At 36.2% G+C, this 21,070-nt stretch overlaps 1 protein-coding gene across 1 annotated transcript in view; it reads left to right on the top strand.

Annotated features, from left to right (window-relative positions):
- BCAT1 (branched chain amino-acid transaminase 1, cytosolic) overlaps positions 1 to 11,278 on the top strand; it is an 83,302-nt gene extending 72,024 nt beyond the window's left edge. Inside the window, exons 9-11 of the mRNA XM_006897215.1 lie at positions 314 to 454; positions 3,276 to 3,350; positions 11,237 to 11,278. Of these exons, the coding sequence (XP_006897277.1) occupies positions 314 to 454; positions 3,276 to 3,350; positions 11,237 to 11,278 (258 nt within the window). The remainder of the gene's footprint in view (positions 1 to 313; positions 455 to 3,275; positions 3,351 to 11,236) is intronic.
- Positions 11,279 to 21,070: the final 9,792 nt, after the last annotated feature.

Genomic DNA, 21,070 nt, shown 5'->3' with positions numbered 1-21,070 from the left:
GACTATCCATGATTTTTTAAAAAAGATAAGAAATCTGGTACTCTATTAAAATATACCATGTATTTTATAGCTGATCATTTTATATTTGAGATTATTATAATCTCATTTGGAATTCCTGTGACCTTGATCTAGGTTACTTAAAAATCAGTATGTTATCAGTGAGATGGCATTGTCTTTCCAGTTCATCTCTCAGGATGGTTATAGCATTATCAGAGCTCAACCAGAATGTAACGTGAGAAGGTGAGTATGGCAGATTGCTGTACATGTCTCTTCTTTTGAATATATTGGTTTTTATTTTCTGTGTTTTATACAGGGTGAATTTAAAGTATCTGAGAGGTACCTCACCATGGATGATTTGATCACTGCTCTGAAGGGTGACAGAGTGAAAGAGATGTTTGGCTCTGGAACAGCGTGTATTGTTTGCCCGGTTTCTGATATAGTGTATAAGGGTGAGGTAAGGCAATGTTTCATTATTACCTTACTTATACAAATTTACCTGTAAGTGAATGGATTATTTAAAATATGTGAGATAAATTCTAGTTGAACCTAGGTTTATCCTAACCTGACATTCCAGTATCTGAGACAGTTTGTCCAGATGTGCCTGTATTAGCAGATTGTTTATAACCAACCATCTTCCAGTGATTTTGTATGAGCTCAGACATGGTGAGAAGTCAGTTTTGTCCCTAGACAAACATCATTCTACAAATGCAAGGATTGGAGAGGCACCCATAGACTTTTATCTCTTTTTACAACTTCACTAAAGAAGACTGCATGTCATTTAATTTGTGGTTTCTAAAAATACTTCTAAGTTACGAGAGTAGCAATGGCAAATATTTATGGAAAATGCAGTTGAATGACCAACTTTATTTAAAATAAGAATAAATGTTAGGTATATTTTATAAAAAAACAATGTATGGTATTTTTGTTTGGTTCCCCCCTCACCTCCCCTCCTTTTCATATACTTTGCCTATTAAGTCTTGCAAAGGAATTCAAAGATTTGGTAGGGGAGAAATTACCTCTGCCTGTTAAATCTGCCTGGGTTTTTTTGGTGTGTGTCCATTTCTTGTGAATATTTTTCTTTCCCTTTATAGCAAAGCTCTAATACTCAAAACTAGTATCATCTGCATCTTAATTTTAAGTTTCAGCCATAGGGATTTTAACTTTTAAAATGTGAATTGTCTTATATTACTCATTAAATATAAATTCTACATAATTTTCCTCGGCTGAATGTGGCGTTGTTTTTTGATTTTTTTTTTTTTGGTTTTGGTTTTTTTTTGACTGGTTTTAAGGTTACTACTTCACCGACTGAATTTTTTTTACACTGGTTTTGAACAATAACTTCTGGTATAATTCCATCTAAAGGAGATCTATATCTCTATCCATCTATATATCAGATATCATGATTATAAAGCTGTATTTAGTATTTTATTATGGTTGTGACAGAGGTCCTCCACTTTTTTTTAAGTCTTGTTCTTTCACCTTTACCTATATGAACATTGTAAAGCTTAACATTTTAATGATCTTATTTCTGAAACAAATTCAGAGCCAAAAATTAAATTTAATTATTTCATTCTTCTCAAAAGGAGCTCTGGTTATGTTGCTAACCCCAAGGTAAGTGGTTCAAATCTCCAGCTGCTTCATCGAAGAAAAGTGGGCAATCTTCTTTGAGTTTTACTGCCTCTGAAAACCCATTGGAGGGTCAGCTATGAGCCCGTTCTGACTCAAGTGTAACAATAATGGTAACAAACCTAACAGGCACAAAAAGAAATTTGTTTGCAAATATTGACTCTCTACTAAAAGCAAAACAGCTAGGCATAAATGGGCATGACTCAAATATAAATAAGAGATAGAATCTCTTTCTTCCATAAATTTAACCCTGCTGTCATGTACTGGGAACCCTGGTGGCAGAGTAGCCAAAGCACTGGATACAAACCCACCAAGGACTTGTGGTAGTTGGCTTCCATAGAGATTTACAGCATTCAGAACGCTACAGGATATGCTCCAACAGTGCTGCTGTGAGTTGGAATTTATTCCAAGATTTAGTGTTAGTTTTTTTCGTATTTTATGAAAGTTGTGGCTCTTGAAAATTTGACTCTGAAAAGTTTTGCTTGAAAAGGCACTTTTATAAAGGCATAGCTTTCACTTTTGCTTAAAAATGACTTAGTTTGGTTCAGTGTGTTTTTTAAAAGCTCATTTCCTGATAAAAGATGCAAATGATAATACTCTGTTTTCTTACTGATTCTCAGTATCCTGGAAAAGGTAGAGTTGTTTTTTTTTTTAAATAGAGTATAACAACTATTTTAGATAGATATCTTTAGCTTTTCATTGATTCCTCAAATCAGCCTAAAGGCTAATGTATAAACCAGTTGTCCCCTAAATGTTCCCAGCTGACTGGAAGAGATCCATATTTGTTCCCATTCCCCAGATAGAGGTTCAATAGAATGTGGAAGGGAAAAATCAAACATAAGTAATATCATTTGCAAGCAAATAATTATTGCTGATAATTCAAAAACCAGAACATTACATTGACAGAGAAATGCCAGACGTTGAAGTTGGATTTAGAAGAAGCCATGAAGGACCAGAGACACATTGCTTTGGTGAAGTCTGCTGTCGGGGACCTCTTCAAAGTCCTGAAGAGCAATGATGACAGTTTGAAGACTGGGGTGCACCTAATTCAAGCCAGAGTCTTCTCATACACCTGCTATGAAAGGTGGAGAGTTAGTGAAGAAAAGGAAGATCCTCAACAAGATGGACTGACACTGTGTCTGTGACAATGGACTCAAGTGTGTCAAGGATGAGAATAGTGGCACAGAACAGAACCAAGTTCAGATGTCTTATTCATAGTTTTGTAATGAGTCATACTGGATTTGACAATACTTACCAACAACAACAGACAATAAACAGCCCATTATTAGCTGCTGTTATTATTATTGAGTGTCATTGAGTGTGAATTCATTCACAGCTAACCCTCCAGTGGATTTTGGGAGGCTATAAATTGCATGGAAGGAGATTGCCCATCTTGTTTGGAACAACTGGTGGAATCAAACCAAGCGACTTTGGTTGGCAGTATGACTTCCCAACTATGCAGCAAAGTTTTTCATTCGTATTCAAAATGGAAACGTCTTTCATATAGAAAAATAACACAAATTTGTTAGGTTGTGTAGTGCTGTTTCTTATAGCAGCAAAATGATGTTAACATAGTAGCACTGCTGAGTATCTTACATGTTCCCAAGGCATATACAAGAATATGCTCAATTTATGTCTCTTTTTCATAGAATATACACATTCCAACCATGGAGAATGGTCCTAAGCTTGCAAGCCGTATTTTGGACAAACTGACTAACATTCAAGTAAGTGCTTCTTTCTTTCAAAAAAATCTCTATTTGGAATCAAAACTTGGAACCAAATCATATTTCAGTAAGGAAACAAGCAGATACTGAAATTTGGGATTAGTAAATTAAATTTAAGAAAGATTTTCTTGGTAGAATTTGTGAGAATGAACAAAGTAGGATAGAAAATATTATCAGAGTCTTCAAACTACTTAAATATATATATTGTGTATATATCAGTTTGATAGCATCTTTTAAAAAGTCACTAAAACTATCGCAATTTTACTAACAACTTGAAAATAGGAGAATGACAAAAAAATGCATTAGCTTTACTTCTAACACCATGATATAACCATGGCTAGTTTTTTGATATCTCAATTTTTAATATTTTGCAAGCACTTACATACTTTATATATTATTTTTCCTTGCAAAATGGAATGGTATTATTTATAATTTTGTTACCTGCTTTTTTCACTTATGAATCATTCGTTTTTTTATATCAAAGAGGTTCTTTGAAAATTTTAAATATGTGGAAATTCAACAATATACCTTTAAACAGCAAAGAGTCAAAAGAAGAAATCAAAAAGGAAATAAAATAATTCTTAAGAGGTGCATAAATGTCAAAATGCATTATTATACCAAAACTTATGGCAGTACTTGATGGGAAAATTCTAGACTTGAAGAGAATATGTTGGAATATTATCCAGTCATAAGCAAGATTAGCGTTTTATACATGCCACAACATGGATAAACCTTGAAAATATTTTTCTGAGGAAAATAAGTCAGAGATGAAAGGACAGATCTAGACTTGGGAGATACCTAACATGGGCAAGTGTGTAGACAGATCCCAAAGTGTTATGAGTTCGTTACCAGAAACTGAGGAGGAGTATGTAATGTTGAGCATTATTTCAGAAGATAAACAATGTTTAGGGAAATTAAAAAAAACTTTTGGAAATAGCAAAGCTGATTGTGCCCCACTGTTGTGCCATTTCTCTTTAGGATAACTTTTTAAGTTTAGAATGTAGGATTGAAGAGTCAAAGGGTCTTTATCTTATTTACCTAGTGATTGCATGACAAATACCACAAGGGGGTGACTAAAACGGGAATTTGTTCTTTCATAGTTTAGGAGCTAAGAATTCAAATTTAGGGTGCAAGTTCCAGAGGAAACTGGCTGAAGAAAGATCCCATTCAAAATGGGATCATAAACACAGGTTTAAGGATTAGGATCAGCAGCCCATGTTTGGAGGGGACACAGTTCAATCCCTAACAGCATGCAAGTCTATATTTTCATAACCTGATATTTTCTTTTTTGAGAGAAGGTCCTCTTTTTTTCTTTTTTCTGAGTAGTGACTTAAAGCAATATCAGTCATTTGGGCAGTCTTACAATGCAGGATATTAGTATATCAAATACCAGGTAACACTGGAGGTACTTGTAAAAGAGACTACATAATTCGCAAGTAGTGAAAAGAAGATCTTGGTTGAATCATAGGTACCATTGCCAAACAAAGAAATCAGCCCTGGAGAGCCAAAGTTCCTATATTAAAAGGTGAATTAAATTTGGATAGATTGGTAAGGTCAGATGGAGTTGCATCTTGAAAATTGAGAGGGATAAAAAGCTGACTGGAACACAGCTGGTCGCTAGAGTAGAAGTCTTTGAATAATGAGTGATTAAAATGGCATGTTTTAGACTTTGAGCAATGTTATGCAAATGTTGTAGTATTAAAAGAAGTAATGATCATTTTAGAACCACTAATTGATCTCAATTCTACTGTTTACCAAAGTTTTTCTATAGGAATTTTCTGTAGGCCAAACAAAGGACTATCTTAATATTGGAAGAAGGAAAATCCCATTTTCTACTTTTGTACATAGAAACTCATAAAGGGCATTTGAGAAATAGCTAATAAAGGATATTCCGATTTTTTGGGGGGGCCTGTTTTTTGGGTTTTGGGGTTTCCAACACCCTTCCCCTGACTGTGAATGAATCTGCTTTAATTTAGTGAATCATTAATGTAATGTAAAAACCGTAAATAGAATAAAAATCATTGTATAGATTGTAAGAGCCTTTATCAAAACAGATTTGAGATATTTTTATGAGGAAGTTAAATATGATTATAGTGAGAAGATAACTTGAAAAAATTTTTGAGCAAATTGAGAAGAGAATGAACTATTCTATAGCAGTTAATTTACCAACAAGAGATTTCAGAGTTACCTCTTAGAGGTTATGTGAAACAAAAAATATAAACTTACCCAATTTGATTATGAAGGATTAAAAGAGAAATAAAAGTATGGTCATCAGATTTGAGAGAAAATTTTAGCTATTTAATTTGGAGAAAAGGATCTAAGAAAAGGTATTCAACAGACAATAATGAAGCTGTAGGTAATTAAAGATTAATTAGGGGTCAAAAGTACAATTATTACCTGTCAGCGTGATAGGGCCAGCATTATATGTGCATCTGAACCCTCAAACCTGAGTACAAGACAACCAAACACAGACTTTCGGGATACGACGGGGAGCTGTTACATAAGTTTTCAGGAAAAAAAGAAAATTCAAACTAAGTTTATGGAATCCAAATATGAAAGGGCTTCAGGCTGTTGCCTATTGAGTTAGATGACATTACTCACCCTCAGGTAGAAAACTCCTATAGAAATCTTAAAACCTCATGACATCATTGAGTTTTGCAAGGATAACACAATCCTTATGTCTGCAAATTTTTGTCATGTGTATATCTTCTCAAAAGGACTTAGTATCTAATTCCTTAGTGGTATACATATTTCCTATCCATGGAGGCCAACAAAAAAGCTGAGGGTTCTAATCTATACAGGAGTACCTTGGACTTAAAGGTCTAGTGATCTCTTTGAAAAATCTGCCCTTGAAAATCATGTGGAGCACAATTCCGTTCTGTCACACACGGGGTTACCATGAATCAGTATCAACTGGATGGCATCTAGTTAGATGAAGAAGTAGAAAACAAGACTCTTCATTTGATGGAGCCCAAACTCAGTTGCTATTGCTGTTGCTTTTATTGGTGTTATGTTGTTCAGTAAGCTCTGATGGTTAAGTCCTTAGGAAGCTATACGTCTAACACAGAGGCCAAATGGGAGCCCACAGTGGCTCTGAAAGAGAAAGGTGGGCAAATCTGCTGAAGGGTCAGCATTGAATCACTTCTGATTGACAGCCATGAGATTTTTGTGATTGTTCTTTAATATCTGGCAAAAGTGCTTCTTTTTTATTCATTCATTAAACAGGTATCTAGAGAGAGCACAGTATACCAGGTACTGTTCCAGGCACTGGTGATATGATAATTTTAAAAACAATAAAGTCCTAAGAAACAAACATAGAAAATCGTGCTGATGCTGATATGTAAAGCAAAAAAGATCAAGGCCAGTGATAAAGGAAGAATAAAACTAAGAATTTAAATGGTAGGATCTGAGTAAAAGTTTAAAAATACTAGGTAAACCAGAAGCCAAGACTGGGAACTCAAACTGAGACACATCACTTTTTCTCTTATCTTTATATGTTCTCTGTGTGACCTAGTAAGAAGAACTTAGTGGCTTCTCTTTTTATTCCAAGTACAATGGTGGTAGGACTGAAAAGTAATGATACAGTCTGTGCTCAGTTCTAAACAAAGAAACAAAGGAATATAATTAATAGGACACATGAGGTAATATAGTGACTCTGTAATAAACCACAAACCCTTAAGAACCCAATCTCCTCCAAAATCTTAAATTGGAGAGAAAAGCACACACCCAGACAAACCAAAAACCAAATTAGACATTTAGAACCTAAGACCACAGCGTTCTTCAGTTATTCTGGCCTGTGGGCATGGAACGTAAAGGAGTCTTAAAATTATTCTTTTATACAATGGCAAATTGGTGCTGACGGCCAAGCTACTAGGTTGTCAGTTTCTCTCCAAGAAAAATACTTTAAGTAATTATTTAGGAGAAAACACAGAATTGCACCATACTTTACATTTGATCTCTTTGACATTACATGGAAACATGAATGTTCCTGTGAAGTGTCTACTTTGTTGAAAAATGAGGGGAACAATGTCAGCTGCCAAAACCCCGATTCTTTCCAGTGTGACCCACGGGGAACATTCCTCCTTAACCACAGATTTGGCTTTCATTTAACTTCTGTTGTGACTAAGAGTCTCTGAGGTTAAGTATTTCATCTCATTTAGGTAATTGTCCATATAAGTATTCTGAGTTTTCATTTGCTATACAAATTCTCCCAGGAAGGGAACGTTTCCATTTTTATTTTTTTTTTTAAATAACAAAGAACTGCACTTCTGTGTATTTGTATTTGGCCAAACTTACCCTTGGAGAGCATTAGTCTTGCTGCCAGTGTTCCTTTTCTGTCTCAGTGAAAGGTTGTCGTTGCTCTTGGCTGCTATTTCTGTTTCTTCCCATCCTGCTCACCTGGCATTCTGGAGCACTGTCTCTGGTGGCTTATTCCAAGGGAGTTGTTCTGCTTACCCAAAGGCCTTGTCTCTTGGGCAATTCCACCAGCAGTTCCATGGACGAGAGATGAACATTATTGTCTGAGAGTGATTTACAGTCTCAGAATCCCTGTGGAGGGCCGCTTATCAGTAGATTCTGCCATCATTTGATGGCATTTAGTTTCCGTTTTACTAATATCTTTGCTCTCTGAGGGCTCCTTCTGGTATACCTTCTGCAATTTGCCTACCTAATAAATATCATTCACGACTCATCTCCTTTGAACAAAACAAAACCAAAAACCAAGTCACTTGCCATTGAGTTCATTTTGACTCCTGGTAACCCCATGTATTTCAAAGTAGAATTGCATTTCACAATGTTTTCAGTGGTTTGCTCTTGAAAAGCAGATCATTGGTCCCTCCGAAGCATCTCTAGGTGGATTTGAGCCATGAACCTTTTGGTTAGTAGCCAGATGCTTTACTCTTTGTTCCACAAAAACTCTCCATCGTCTTTGAGAACCTTTTTAATCTCTCTTTAACAACATCTCTTCCCTCTTATAAAAACAAAACTTGCACTCATTTAAATACTGCTGTTTCTTCCAGCTTCCAAATCACTAGGGAAAGACACACATGACTTTTAAATTACATTATAATTAATTGCACACTTGCTTTCTTTTAACTAGGGCTGTTGAAATGATCTTTTCGTTTGTGTGCGCCTAGTGCTTAGCAAAGTACAGACTGAAGAACTTTTCTTGAATGAGTAAGAGAATGAACGCAGGAGCGAGACAACCAGCAAATAGACAAGAGCGAAAACATGTTGCTCTGTGAATAGTGGGAGGAAGCCCTTTAATGTCAATTTGTCAAAAACGTATTTAAGGAACTTGATTTAGATGTATTAGAATGGGATGCACGTGAACCCTGCTCTCAGCATCAGTCTTAAATATCAGAATAGCAATGTTTGATTAGCAAAAACAGGAGCATTGCTACTATTGAAATTTTAGGAGAGGAAAAGTCCAACTAGGATTATTGTTGTTGTTGTTGTTGTTGTTGTATGCATTGAATCCGAACTGACTAATAGCTGACCCTTCAGTGGATTTTCAGAGGCAGTAAATCAGACAGGAAGAGAGTACCCATCTTTTCACCTACGTAGCAGCTGATGGAGTTGAACCGCAGTCCCTTGAGATTTTAGTGCACCTAGCAACCAGTAGCCTAGTCTATTTTGTCTCATTTCCTCTCTTACCTTGCATAGCATAACATTAATATTTTACATATCTACAACAACAACAACACACTAACAAGGGAACACTGGGGGCTTAGTGGCCAGAAGCTGTGCTGTGATCCCAAAGGCACGCAGTTCAAATTCACCAGCTGCTCCATGGCGGAAGAATGGGCAGCCTCTTTCCGTGCAATTAACTGTGGTTGAATACCGCAGAGGGTCAGCTGGGGGTCAGTTTTGACTCAATTGAACACGATAACAACACACTAATAAGGTTTTGAGTAGATTAAGAAAGGCAGTTCATTTCTAATGTATCTGTCTAATGTGAGGAGCAGCTACTGTAAGGAGTTGAGCTACTAACTCAAAGGTGACGCTTCTCTGGCAGTTTAAATACACCAAAGGCTCCACAGGAGAAAAGTGCAATCATCTCCCATGTGATTGATTGACAGCCTCAGAAAACTCTTTAACTCAACAGCGATGATAGACAACTCAAGCCATAAAATCCGTTAATACCTTCGTTCACCTCCCATACAAGGAAAAATTGGGCAATTAGTAAAGCTAGGCACATGGTTCAGATCCACCGGCTGTTCTATGGGAGAAAGTCTTCTCCCACGTGATTAACTATGTCTGTAAACCGACTGGAGGGTCAACTATGAGTCGACTCGATGGTACTCAACAACAATGAAGACTGAAGAAGAATTGATGCCTATGAATGATCATATTGGTGAAGAATACTGAACCATGAACTGCCAAAAGAGCAAACCATCTGTCTTAGAACACATGCCACGGGATACATCATGGGAGGGACAATAGTGAGACTTCATTTTGGGGCATGAAATTATCAGAAAATACCAGTCCCTGCAGACATCATGCTTGGTAAAAGGTGAGTGAAGAAGAGGAAGACCTTCAAGGAGATAGACAATTTCAGCAGAAATCGGCTTAAACATCTACACTGTGAGGACAGTACAGGACTGAGTATGATTTTGTCCTGGTCACTTTGAGTTAGAACTGACTTGTTAACACTTAATGTGTTGCGCAATGCTGAAGTAACAAAGATTAAACTCATCATCTAATGAAATCCTGCATAGAACGACTCCACAGGACAGAGGACCGCCCCAAATTATGTGTAAGTCTGTAATCTTTATAGATGAGAGAGAAAGACGGGTAGTTAACCTCCTGGGAGGTTCAACTAAGAGTTGGTTCAAACTCTATGGTGTTTTTATGTGCTGTCGAGTTGCTTGCGACTCATAGCGACCCTATCTGTGTACAACAGTCCTAAACTCTGCTCTATCCTGTGCCAGTTGCACTGTCTCTGACACTCCCATCCCGATTACCCCAATCACTGAATCAATCCACCTCATAGAGGGCCTTCCCCTCCTGCGCTGTCCCTCCATCCTCCCAAGTATGATATCCCTCTCCAAGGACTGGTCTCTCCTTACAACATGTCCAAAGTATGTTAGACGGAGCCTCAGAATCCTTGCCTCCAGGGAGTTGCCTGGTTTAACCCTCTCCAGGATGAATCTGTTTGTTTTCCTAGCAGTCCATGGTACCCTCAATACTCCTCTCCAGTACCACAGCTCAAAGGCATCAATTCTCCTTCTATCCTCCTTAGTCATTGTCCAACTCTCTGATGTATAACAAGTGATAGCAAAGAGCATGGCCTGTCTCAGACGCACCTTAGTCTCCAGAGAGACACCACTGCTCTTTAGTACATTGGAGAGGTCCCTAACAGCTCTAACACTATGGTACAATTTTTTAAAAAGTAAAAATTGTAGAAGCTGACTGCCACATATTTCTTCCTTGTTGGTGGGTTCATATTATCAGACTTTTGATTAGCTGCAGACACTTAATCACTATACCACCAGGACTCCTTGAGAATTATAGTAAAAGAAATTACATAACTGAATTGCTTTGTTTGTAAGTCCAGACACTAACTACAGAAATGACAATGAAAAGGTACGTACTGAAATAATGTGAAGCATCTACATCAGTTAGGAAATTTGAGTACTAAACATTTTGTGATTCTCTCCAGTATTTGTTTTTAAATATCTCCTTATATCTCCTTTTTTATGCTCAACTTCTTTTTATAAGGTGGCTGTCCCTTTTGTTTTTATTTTCATAGTGAGTGTGCTTTTAATGTTCAAAGCAGAAGTGAACCTTCTACACAGCCGTGTTTTATTTTTAGGTTTGTTTATAAGCCATCTCCCTGCACTTTTAGCTCTGACACTGACACCTGTTTTCTTGCTCTGTTGTAGTATGGAAGAGAAGAGAGCACCTGGACAATCCTCGTATCCTGAACGAGAAACTCGGGCTGTCATCTGTATGCCATTAGGACAAACCATAGTTTGAATTATGATAGATTTCCTTGGCTCCCTAGTCGTGCATAATGTAGTTTATCTTATCAATGTGTCACCAGCCTGATTGTTTCCTCATGTCGGAGAAAATTAATTGCAATCATAAAAAAGATGATTTGTTAAACTTGGTAGTAGGCGCTTTCTTTACCTTCTCCAGCACGATGATACTGTAAGCCATATGACATAGAATTTTCCTCACTAATTTTAGTGCCTCCCTTGATACTTAGGTGCAGAGATGTTTGTTCATTTGTTCTTTAGCATAAATTGTGTTTTCGCGCTCAACCAAATGAGATTTTTTTATAAGCTTAAAGCTGTTTTGAGTACAGTTCATAGGTCACATTTCCTCTGACATACCGTTTTCCTCAGAAGGTGTTTTTGGCATTTTCTTTTCTTTACATTATTGATTTGTTTGGGGTTTTGTTTCAAGTAGGAAATTGCCTCACTTGCAAGGTTTCTGGGTGTGGAAAGGGACAGGACCTTGTCCAGAGGGAAGTATTGGGTAGGTCAGGGGTAAGATCCTTAATATTCCGCTGACTCCTTTTTCGAGAAATTGGTGGAGGTTTATTTGGGAAGCAACTGGAAATTGTCCTTTTTAAATCAAGACTTTGAAACTGGATCTCTTCCCTTTGCTTGCTTTCATCTATTCTTTTTATTCCCCGTTAGGCTCCTTAAATCCATGTTATCATTTGATGAAGTTAAATGTTAACCGTAAGGTAAAACTCCTTTCTTCCTTCGTGTTCATCTTCTGTAAGGCTCAGGCGTAGTTCCACCATTGTCCTTTGCACACCATGTTGTAATCAGCTGCTTGTTGCCTCCACTACAATACCACAGCCTTGTGCCTTATGTATCTGTTCCCTCAATGCCTGGCACATAGGACTCAGTAAATGTAGTGTATAATGAGTGAATGGACACTTAGCTTCTATAAGAGTCTATTTTCTTTGTTTCTATATTATGACTCTTCTTTGTTAAAATTTGTGATTCTGTCCTTTTCATATTTATCTCATTGTTGTCTTCCTTTCCATGGATTAATAAATTATTAGAGACACTTAATTTCATAACTTAAACATTTGAAGGCTCTCTTGGAATTGAAGGTATGTTTTAGAGAGGTCTAGATACTAACCAAAGGGAAATGATAAACATCCTATGTTAAGTGTTAAATACAAAATAAATGATTGTTTTTTGTTTTTGAGGTAGAAAGTGATGAAATATACTGTGGTAATTGTATTCACATTTGGAGGTGAGCTTTTCTGTTGAACTGGGATTAGATGAGTGAGTGGTTATGGTGCTGAAAGAGCAACTGATGATGGTTTCTGAGTGGGTGTTTTTCCCTTTTATTTTGGAACTGTGAATTAAAATTTTATCCTTCCTGATTTATCTAGAACAAAGTCAAAATCAGTTAGGAAACATTTGCTCTAGAAAGGTCAGCTCTCCAACACTATATTATCTATTATGTTAACATTATATTATCATTCTTTTTTCAATGCAAAAGGGAAAAGTTTTGTATATTGGAAAGTTTCTCTTTCTCTGAGTCATAGCAAATGGAACTTTGATTGTTTTCCAACACTAGCCGTAGGGTCTGTTTACATAGGAGTGGTGAGAGGAAAATTAGGGAAGTATAAGATGAAAAGAAATGGTTTTAAAAATATCTTCTAGGGAATATTCAGTTGGCAACCTGAAATCTTGAGAGCATCTACTCTTCTCATGCCCAAGTGTTCCTGTTCATTGTGCAGGATCACTTAGTAGCAGACTGTGGGTTTGCTTTTACCTTGGATAAATCCCTTGACCTCATTTTTAATATAGTATAGAAAAAGCCCCCAGGAAGTCTTTAGTCATCAAGTAGCACATAATAAATAACCAAACTTAGAGTACTATAAAAAAAAAAATGATAGTTCCTGTCATGCACTTTTTGCTATTGCATCTCTAAATTTAATATGGCAAGACAAGTCCTTTGTGTAAGCTAGAGAACATAGAGCTATGATACGTATTGTAACTATCTGTGTATAATTTTTTTCATGAATCTTGAAGACATGTTAAGCCCTTTCCACTAGACTTAGTGAAGGCTAAGGATCTACAGTTATGAAAAAACTGGAGATATTTTTTATATGTGTGTGTAAAATAACTGGAGGTTTATAATACCAAGGACACAATCTGCCATTCCCATTTAAGTAATAAGATGGGAAGAGTTGACCTAGACATTGACTTGTTAAATAGATTTTACGGGAACATCTGCACATCATTTTGGTTGTGCACTATTTGTTTAATTGCAGTGGATTAATACAGCAAGAGTGGTACATTATAGCTAGGCAATTATCCATCCTTCAAGACTTAGTTATCGTAACACTAATTGATCATTTAAGGCATACGATAGTCTAACATTAGGAACATGTGAGGCTAATCTGCTCAAAAAGATTAACAAATTAATATTGTTGCTGATATTTGCATAATTGGCTGCAATTATTTAATGTTTAATTGGGTTGATCAAATGAGATTCAGCAATTCACATGTGCATGAATATAAACAGAACTGGTGGCACTTAAAATGATAATGACTAGCTCATTTTGCATGTTCTCTTCCCACTTTGTACAGTTTGGTACATTTCAGACTCAGTTTGTCAGATTTTTTCCCAACCACATCAGCAGAAACCAAGGTTTTTAAATTAAGTGTTCTGAAAGAGTATTCCTTAAGAATATTTGCTCTAATTGTTGCAGTCATTTGTTAAGAATTCCATTCATAATACACCATAAGAAGAGTAAATTTCAGAGAGGTGTGCCATGCTCTCTGGTACTTTGCAGCTGGCGTATATTCATAATAACTGTTTTAGCCTTTTCTTTCAAAAGCACATTAAAAAATAAATAAAAAGGAAAGGAAGAGAGAAATAAATAAAATCTTATTGGAGAATCATGTTTTTTGGTTTGTTTTTTAAACCTGGTAAGTATCCTCTGTAAACCCTGAGTGGTGCGTACAGTTAAGCTTTCATCTCTTAGAGCAGTTCAGCCCCACCAAGAGGCACTTTAGGAGACAGGTCTGTCAGTGTGCTTTGGAAAGGTCACAGCCTTAGACACTCTGGAGTAGTTCTTCTCTCTGTGTGCCTGGGCTTGCTGGGAGTCGGAATCAATTTGTGGCAACTAACAACACATATCCTCTCTTGTTTTGCAAAAGATAAGTAAGTGGAATGGAGGTAGAGAGCAGAGATGGTGGTGTTTTGCTTCTGGGAAAACTGCATTGCACAATCCAGTGCACAGTTTAATAGGTGAACAATTCACCATATTGGTTTTGTCGTTTGATATAATTGATCCTAAACAAGTGGTACCTCACTTTCCTCAAAGCAGAACCCTGTTGGGCATGTAAAGGCAATGAAGTGGGATGTGTTAACACAAAGAATTTGAGACTTGAAAGTATGATTTTGACTCACTTTTGGGAGACTCTGCTATGAAATCAGCTGCTACAATAAGCTTGTTTTTGTCCTTTATTCCCTACTCATTGCTCAATCATGACATTCTTTAAAACGTTCTTCTGTAAAATTATTTGTTCTATTTACTTTTTTAATTAAAATTACATTTTAAGGAAAATACATTCTAAGCAGGAACAGCATTTTTCTCACTTTCATTATAATGAGTGTCTTAAGAATGGTACTTTCTAGAACGACTACAGGGAGTCAAACAATTTAGTGGTTAGATAAAGAGTGTAAGCATCCTTTATTTGATTCCCTGGTTCTACATACAAAGAAGTCTTTGTATTATGGATTTCTTATGTGCATATGCAAAAACTTACTTTGATGAGATGGATTGATAAAGCCAGCGCAACAGTGGTTTTAAGCACAGTGGAGTTTGTGGGGATGGCAGGATTCGGCAGGGGATTCTAGCTGTCAGACATTAGTTGACTCACTATGAGTCAACTTGAGGAAATCTAAGAATGCTAACAAGTAATTTTCGTGGACCATTTATAACACTTATCAGTTATGTTGTCATGTATCAGCTTTTTAATAATTGTTATGACTTATTAGTTGAAAAGTTATTGTTCATTTTACTTCTTAATATGAGTTAATGTTAATAATTATAGTGGTTATTAATGTTAATATGATCAATGTTAATAGAGAACCTTCAAACATATGCCTAACAAAGACTACAACAGAGATTAGGAAGTGAGCTTTAGAAAAGAAAGAGTATACAAACATTACAGTCATGAGGTGTATAGTCTACTATTTGAATTCATTTTATATGTACCCCAAAACTCAATTCAATACTGTTGAGTCAATTGCAACTCTTAGTGACCCTTCTTTGGGTTTCAAAGGCTGTAAATCCAAGCATGGAAGAAACAAGAGTGGTCTTGAGCTGAATCACCAGACACAGTCAACTTTTGAGTTTTAATAGGAGTACCTATCTCTACAAATAGCTGCTAAGAAGAGCAAAATGAGATGTGTATCAAGAGCACATAGCTTGACTGGAAAAGACAATACTTTGGTTGCTTCTTTTTTATTCCTCCTTTTTCTTGAGTGCAGAGCTACTTATCAAGGTTAACCTTTAGGGTCAGGCATATAAGGCACAATTTGTATGTGTGAACTCTCCTCTTAGCTTACCACCAAGCTGGCCTGTTTGCTAATTGTGTTCTTTTGGAGCAGTGCAGTTGTGGTAAATAGGACTGTAGAACACCTCAGATTCTTGCTGTTCTTAAAATCAAAGTTGAGTAATATTGAAGGATAGAAAGTGATGCTAGTGTGAGTTTTTCTGAAAAATATCCAGTACAAATCCTGCTGCTTAGAATTTGTTCTTTAAGTTGTTTATAGTTATTACATTGAAGGTCTTAGATCCAACTACTTTGATAATAACAGGTGAAAGATTACTATAACCAAGAATTTTTGTGATGTGTGATATTTTTAAGAAGAATAGCTTATTTTTTTGTCATTTGTCAAAAATAACTTATTTTTTTTTGTCATTGTCAAAAGCAGTGACCAATATATAAAAGTAGAAAGAAGTGATTTATTTCTTGTCTTTCATATATATGTACCATAATAAAAGATTTCTTTTCTAAAATTTAATTTTGAGAGGTTAATAATGAACCATACTAACAAATACATTAATGTCACAGGATAAATAAGTCTCTAGGACCAAATGTTTGTAGACATAGTTACTTTTAAAAGTGCTGATAAATGACCACATTCTGTTTTAGAAATACAAGTGGCCTTTGAAATCTGCTGAATATAAGTATGAAGTTCTAAGCCATCTTCTGTCTAAAAATATATTTTTTTCATATCAAAGTAGACCTAAAGAATAAGATCTAAAATGTAAATTGTATGATGTTCGATTTTATAATTCACTGTCGGGAGTAACTATAAAATGTCCAATAAGAGTTATCGTTTCAATGACAGTTTTTTCTGCACATCACCCTGTGTGGTGATGATTGTAAAGTTGCCATCAGAGTGTTTGGATACCTCAGATATAATCACAGTGGTTACATTCCTTGTTACCTTTATGGATTATTGAATTTTGGAGAAAAGCTTCATTAAAGTTACCAGAAGAAGAAAACAAATTAGAGAAAGAGGAACAATGTAGGGACGGGGGTAGGAGAATAACTTTTACTTCTGTATTATCCCAGCAGATTGTCCCCCTTATTTTGCAATTTAAGTGTAAGTGCCAATACAAGTAGTGCTGAATAGAAAGTGATTAAAGACAATGGTCAGTTGATCAAATCTTGGAATGAAAACACAATCTTAGGGTTGTATTACATGGGAATCAGGTTGCTACAGGAGTAATGTAGACTGTGTGGAGCTATGAAATCTATAAAACGTAAATGGCAAGGAGTATACCTTATTACTGTCGTTGTTGGGAGGGGTTCCTTAGATATACTGTTTATCACTATAATTTACTTGATGGTTAACAGATTTGGAAATTAATTGAATTTTTATTTTTTTTTACTAAAATGTGCAACAGTTTGGTGGAATTCTATCAAGCTAGTTTCACATGGTTATTAAAGTTATTCTCAGGGTTAAGAAAGAATGCAATGAAAATATCTGCCTCAATATCTACTTCATTGACAAGTTTGTGAAAAGTAAAAGAATTTTCTCAAAAGTATGTCTATAAATTGATTCTGAGTCAGGTCTTTGAAATAAACTAGTTAATCTGTATGCTTCTATAATTTCTGCAGATGTTTCCCTCATGACTTACAAGAATGAACAGCCCACAGTGCACCCAATTAGCTAGTACATGGAGCCTGACCCACTGTTAGGAAGAAATTGTGCTTACTTAATATGGTGGCTAAGGGGAAATAAATCCTTAAGGAAGTAGTTTTTAATTCAGAATTTATAGACAGGAACAGAAGAATATTCACTTAACGATGGCATTTTTAGAACCTTTTCTTTCCATCTGAATCAGATTGCAATTACCATTGTAATTATAACCTCTAGTGTTTGCAAGTCTTCGATTTCTCTGAGTTGTGTAGTGGTTCTTGAGATTCTTTTTAAGTAAGAAAGAGTAAGTAAAACAAAGTAAACATTTTTGTAAATGAGGCTGGGCTATCATGAAAATTTGTTTGCATTAGAGCTATAGTAAAAGGATTTTAGCTCACTAAAAGTGTAATAATGAAACTCTGAAAAATACAGTGGGTACAGTAAAGGAAACTACCTCACTCTTTGAAGGTTCTATAGAAGCACAATTAAACATTGTAAAGTGGCTTTGTTACACATGAAACATCTGGTGTGGAAGAACACTATATTTGTATGTTTAAAGGACCTAGAATAATTGTATTATGCTGGCAATAGATACATTCTTTATTGTTTGCAGGTTCCTCATTACATCTGTAATTATGTGCTATTTTTGTCATCAATAAAACAATTTAAGAGAATCCTGTTTGTGTAGTTCTTTGAAGCCCACATTGTTGGATACTGGGAGTACTCATGTTTAGTTATAATTTTATTTTCATTCCAATCCAAAGATTTTGGTTAGTATTTTTTTTAATCTTTAAACTGATATTCTTGCTCTTTTTATTATCATTAAATTTTTTTATTAATTTTAATGAAAGTTCACAGAGATTTCCAATTTCCACTAATTGTTGCACTTTTCTCCCTGCCCAACCTCACCCTCCACCCCAGTTCGCTCTTCTCTTTGAAAAGTAAAAGAAAAATTCTGCCATTATTATTCAATTTTTCCCCCCAAGTCCACTCCACTGTGCAGCCTTCGTTCTGGACTCCTGTCATGACAATAATACCTAATCATACATCCCTTTTAAATCTCCTCTATCTGTTTTAATACAGTATACATAATTTATCCCATATTTCTCAGTCTCCTCCCAGCCCCAGTGTAAGTCCCATTTTACAATAGTGTCACTTTGCAGTATTTGTCCTTTTGTGACTGAGATATTTCACTCAGCATAATGTCCTCCAGGGTCACCCATTTTGAATAATATTGTATGAATTCCTTGTTTTTCAATGCAGCATAGTATTTCATTGTGTAAATATATCACAGCTTCTCTAGTCATTCGTTTGTTGGTGGGCACTTGGGTTGTTTCCAGCTCTTTGCTATTGTGAACAAAGCTGCAATAAACATGGGTATGCATATATCTGCTTGAGTGGAGGTTATGGTTTCTTTGAGATATATTCCCAGTAGTGGAATTGCTGGGTCAAATGGTATCTCTATTTGCAAATTTTTGAGAAAGTGTCATACTGCCCTCTATAGTGATTACACTATTTTACACTCCCACCTACAGTGAATAAGGGTCTCAATTTCTCCACAACCACATCAGCATTTGTTGTGTGCTGTTCTGTTAAATTTTGCTATTACTGGGGTGAGATGATATAGTTGTTTTCAATATATTGTTTTGAGGACAAATTGCCATTGAAAGAGTGCAATGAATTGAAGCACCAGAAAGGAAGTCTGGGTGACTAAATATGTGTTTTCTGTTTTGAGATATTTAGAAAAGGAATGAGATAAACTTTGAAAATTTTCTATCTCCTAGGTTTGGGTTTATCTTGGGTAAATTCAGTTTTGTCTTTGACTTATGTACAGAACAAAGGGATTACACTAGATCCCTTTCACCATTTATCTCACTGAAAAAGCAACACAGCCGTCTGTGATTCCCTAGTTTTAGAATAAAAGATATTCTATAGAGCACAATGCCCACAGTACTTTGGGGAAAACAGTAATGTTTAGCTACACCACGTGGGACCCCTTAAGCTCAAGTGGAAGGGAGTGGGACAGTTGGAGCAGCTTGTGTGAGGCAGAGACACCAGTTCTGGAAGGGAACAGCAGGCTTCCTGGTTTCCCGTTTGGTACTTTTGGGCAATCACTGCCATTTAGCTACACCATGTGGCACCGCTTAAGCTCAAATGCAAAGATGCAGAGCAGCTCAGTTGAGAGGCAGAGATGTCAGCTCTGGAAGGGAACAACAGGCTTCCTGGTTTCTCATTCAGGTTCTTTGGGAGAATCACTGCTGTTTACCTACACCACTTGGGACCCTTTAAGCTCAAGCAGAAGGGAGTGAGACAGCTTGAGCAGTTTAAGCGAGGCAGAGACACCAATTCTGGAAGGGAAACACAGGCTCCCATTCAGGTACTTTGGGGGAATCACTGCTGTTGGGCCCTCAGCCCTGCAAGCCTTGGTCCAAGAAGGGAGCACAAATACACAGGTCCTTCACAAAAAATATAGCCTTACATATTATGGTTATGACAAGAGTCCAGAATGAAGGTTATATAGTGGAGTGTACTCAGGGCTGGGGGCAGAAGGGATTGTATACCAATGAAAGTATTTTACTTTTCAAGAGAAGAGGGAACTGTGGGGAAGGGTGAGGAGGGGGAAAAATTGAATGAATGGAAATCCAAAACCTATGTAAATGTTCCTTAAAAGAAGAATTTTTTTTTTTTTTTAAAATAGCCTTACTCTGGGTTACTATGTACTTACTATATACTATATACTTACCTACCATCTATCTAAGAAAAGACACAATGTCAAGCAAGCAGCAGTCTGCCTCATTTAACAGGAAAGAAACAGAATAACCCTTCTCCTAAAAAAGCAGACTCAATGAATACCCCAGACAGAACCAAAAGAAATATGTTGGTATGGAGTTCTTTGACCAGCTACAGAAGAAGGTGTAAATGATGGAAGAAACAATTAAGAAAGCAAATATCCCAGAGACAACAATCCAGAAGAAATATATTGATGAAGAGCAACTTAAACAGTTATGGAAGAAATGCAAAAGATGAAAGAAAGAATTGATAGTATAGATAAAGAGGTACAAGAACTTAAAAAAAAATTCTAACAAGACATAAGTGGTGCAAACAACACAGTACTGGAAATAATGGAAAAGCACGAAAATGCAATCCAGAATATTAAGAGTGAAATGGCAGAAATGTTCAGTATACTGGTAGGACAAAAAACTGGAACTGAAGAGATGGAACAGAGAGTCAATGAGCTGGAAGACAAGATCACCACTGGAAACATGAAAGATGAAAAATCAGAGATGAGACATAAAGAAAATGAAGAAAACAGAACTGTGTGGGATGATATCAAAAGGAATAACATACATATTATTGGAATTCCAGAACAGGGAAGTGACAGGGAAATCACTGAGAAAATTGCAGAAGAGATACTAGAAGAAAACTTCCCAGGTATTTTGAAGAATGTATAAATCCACATTCAAGAAGCATTGTTGTTGTTGTTATGTGCCGTTGAGTCACTTGCGATTCATAGCGACCCTATGTACAACAGCCCTAAACTCCGCTCTGTCCTGTGCCAATCGCACTGTCTC

The sequence above is a fragment of the Elephantulus edwardii genome, unplaced genomic scaffold, assembly GCF_000299155.1.
Source record: "Elephantulus edwardii isolate Elephantulus edwardi_28Jun2011 unplaced genomic scaffold, EleEdw1.0 scaffold00206, whole genome shotgun sequence".
NCBI classification, from domain to species: Eukaryota; Metazoa; Chordata; class Mammalia; order Macroscelidea; family Macroscelididae; genus Elephantulus; species Elephantulus edwardii.
The sequence above is the reverse complement of the archived record's forward strand: the minus strand, read 5'-3'. Positions and strand labels throughout refer to the sequence as shown.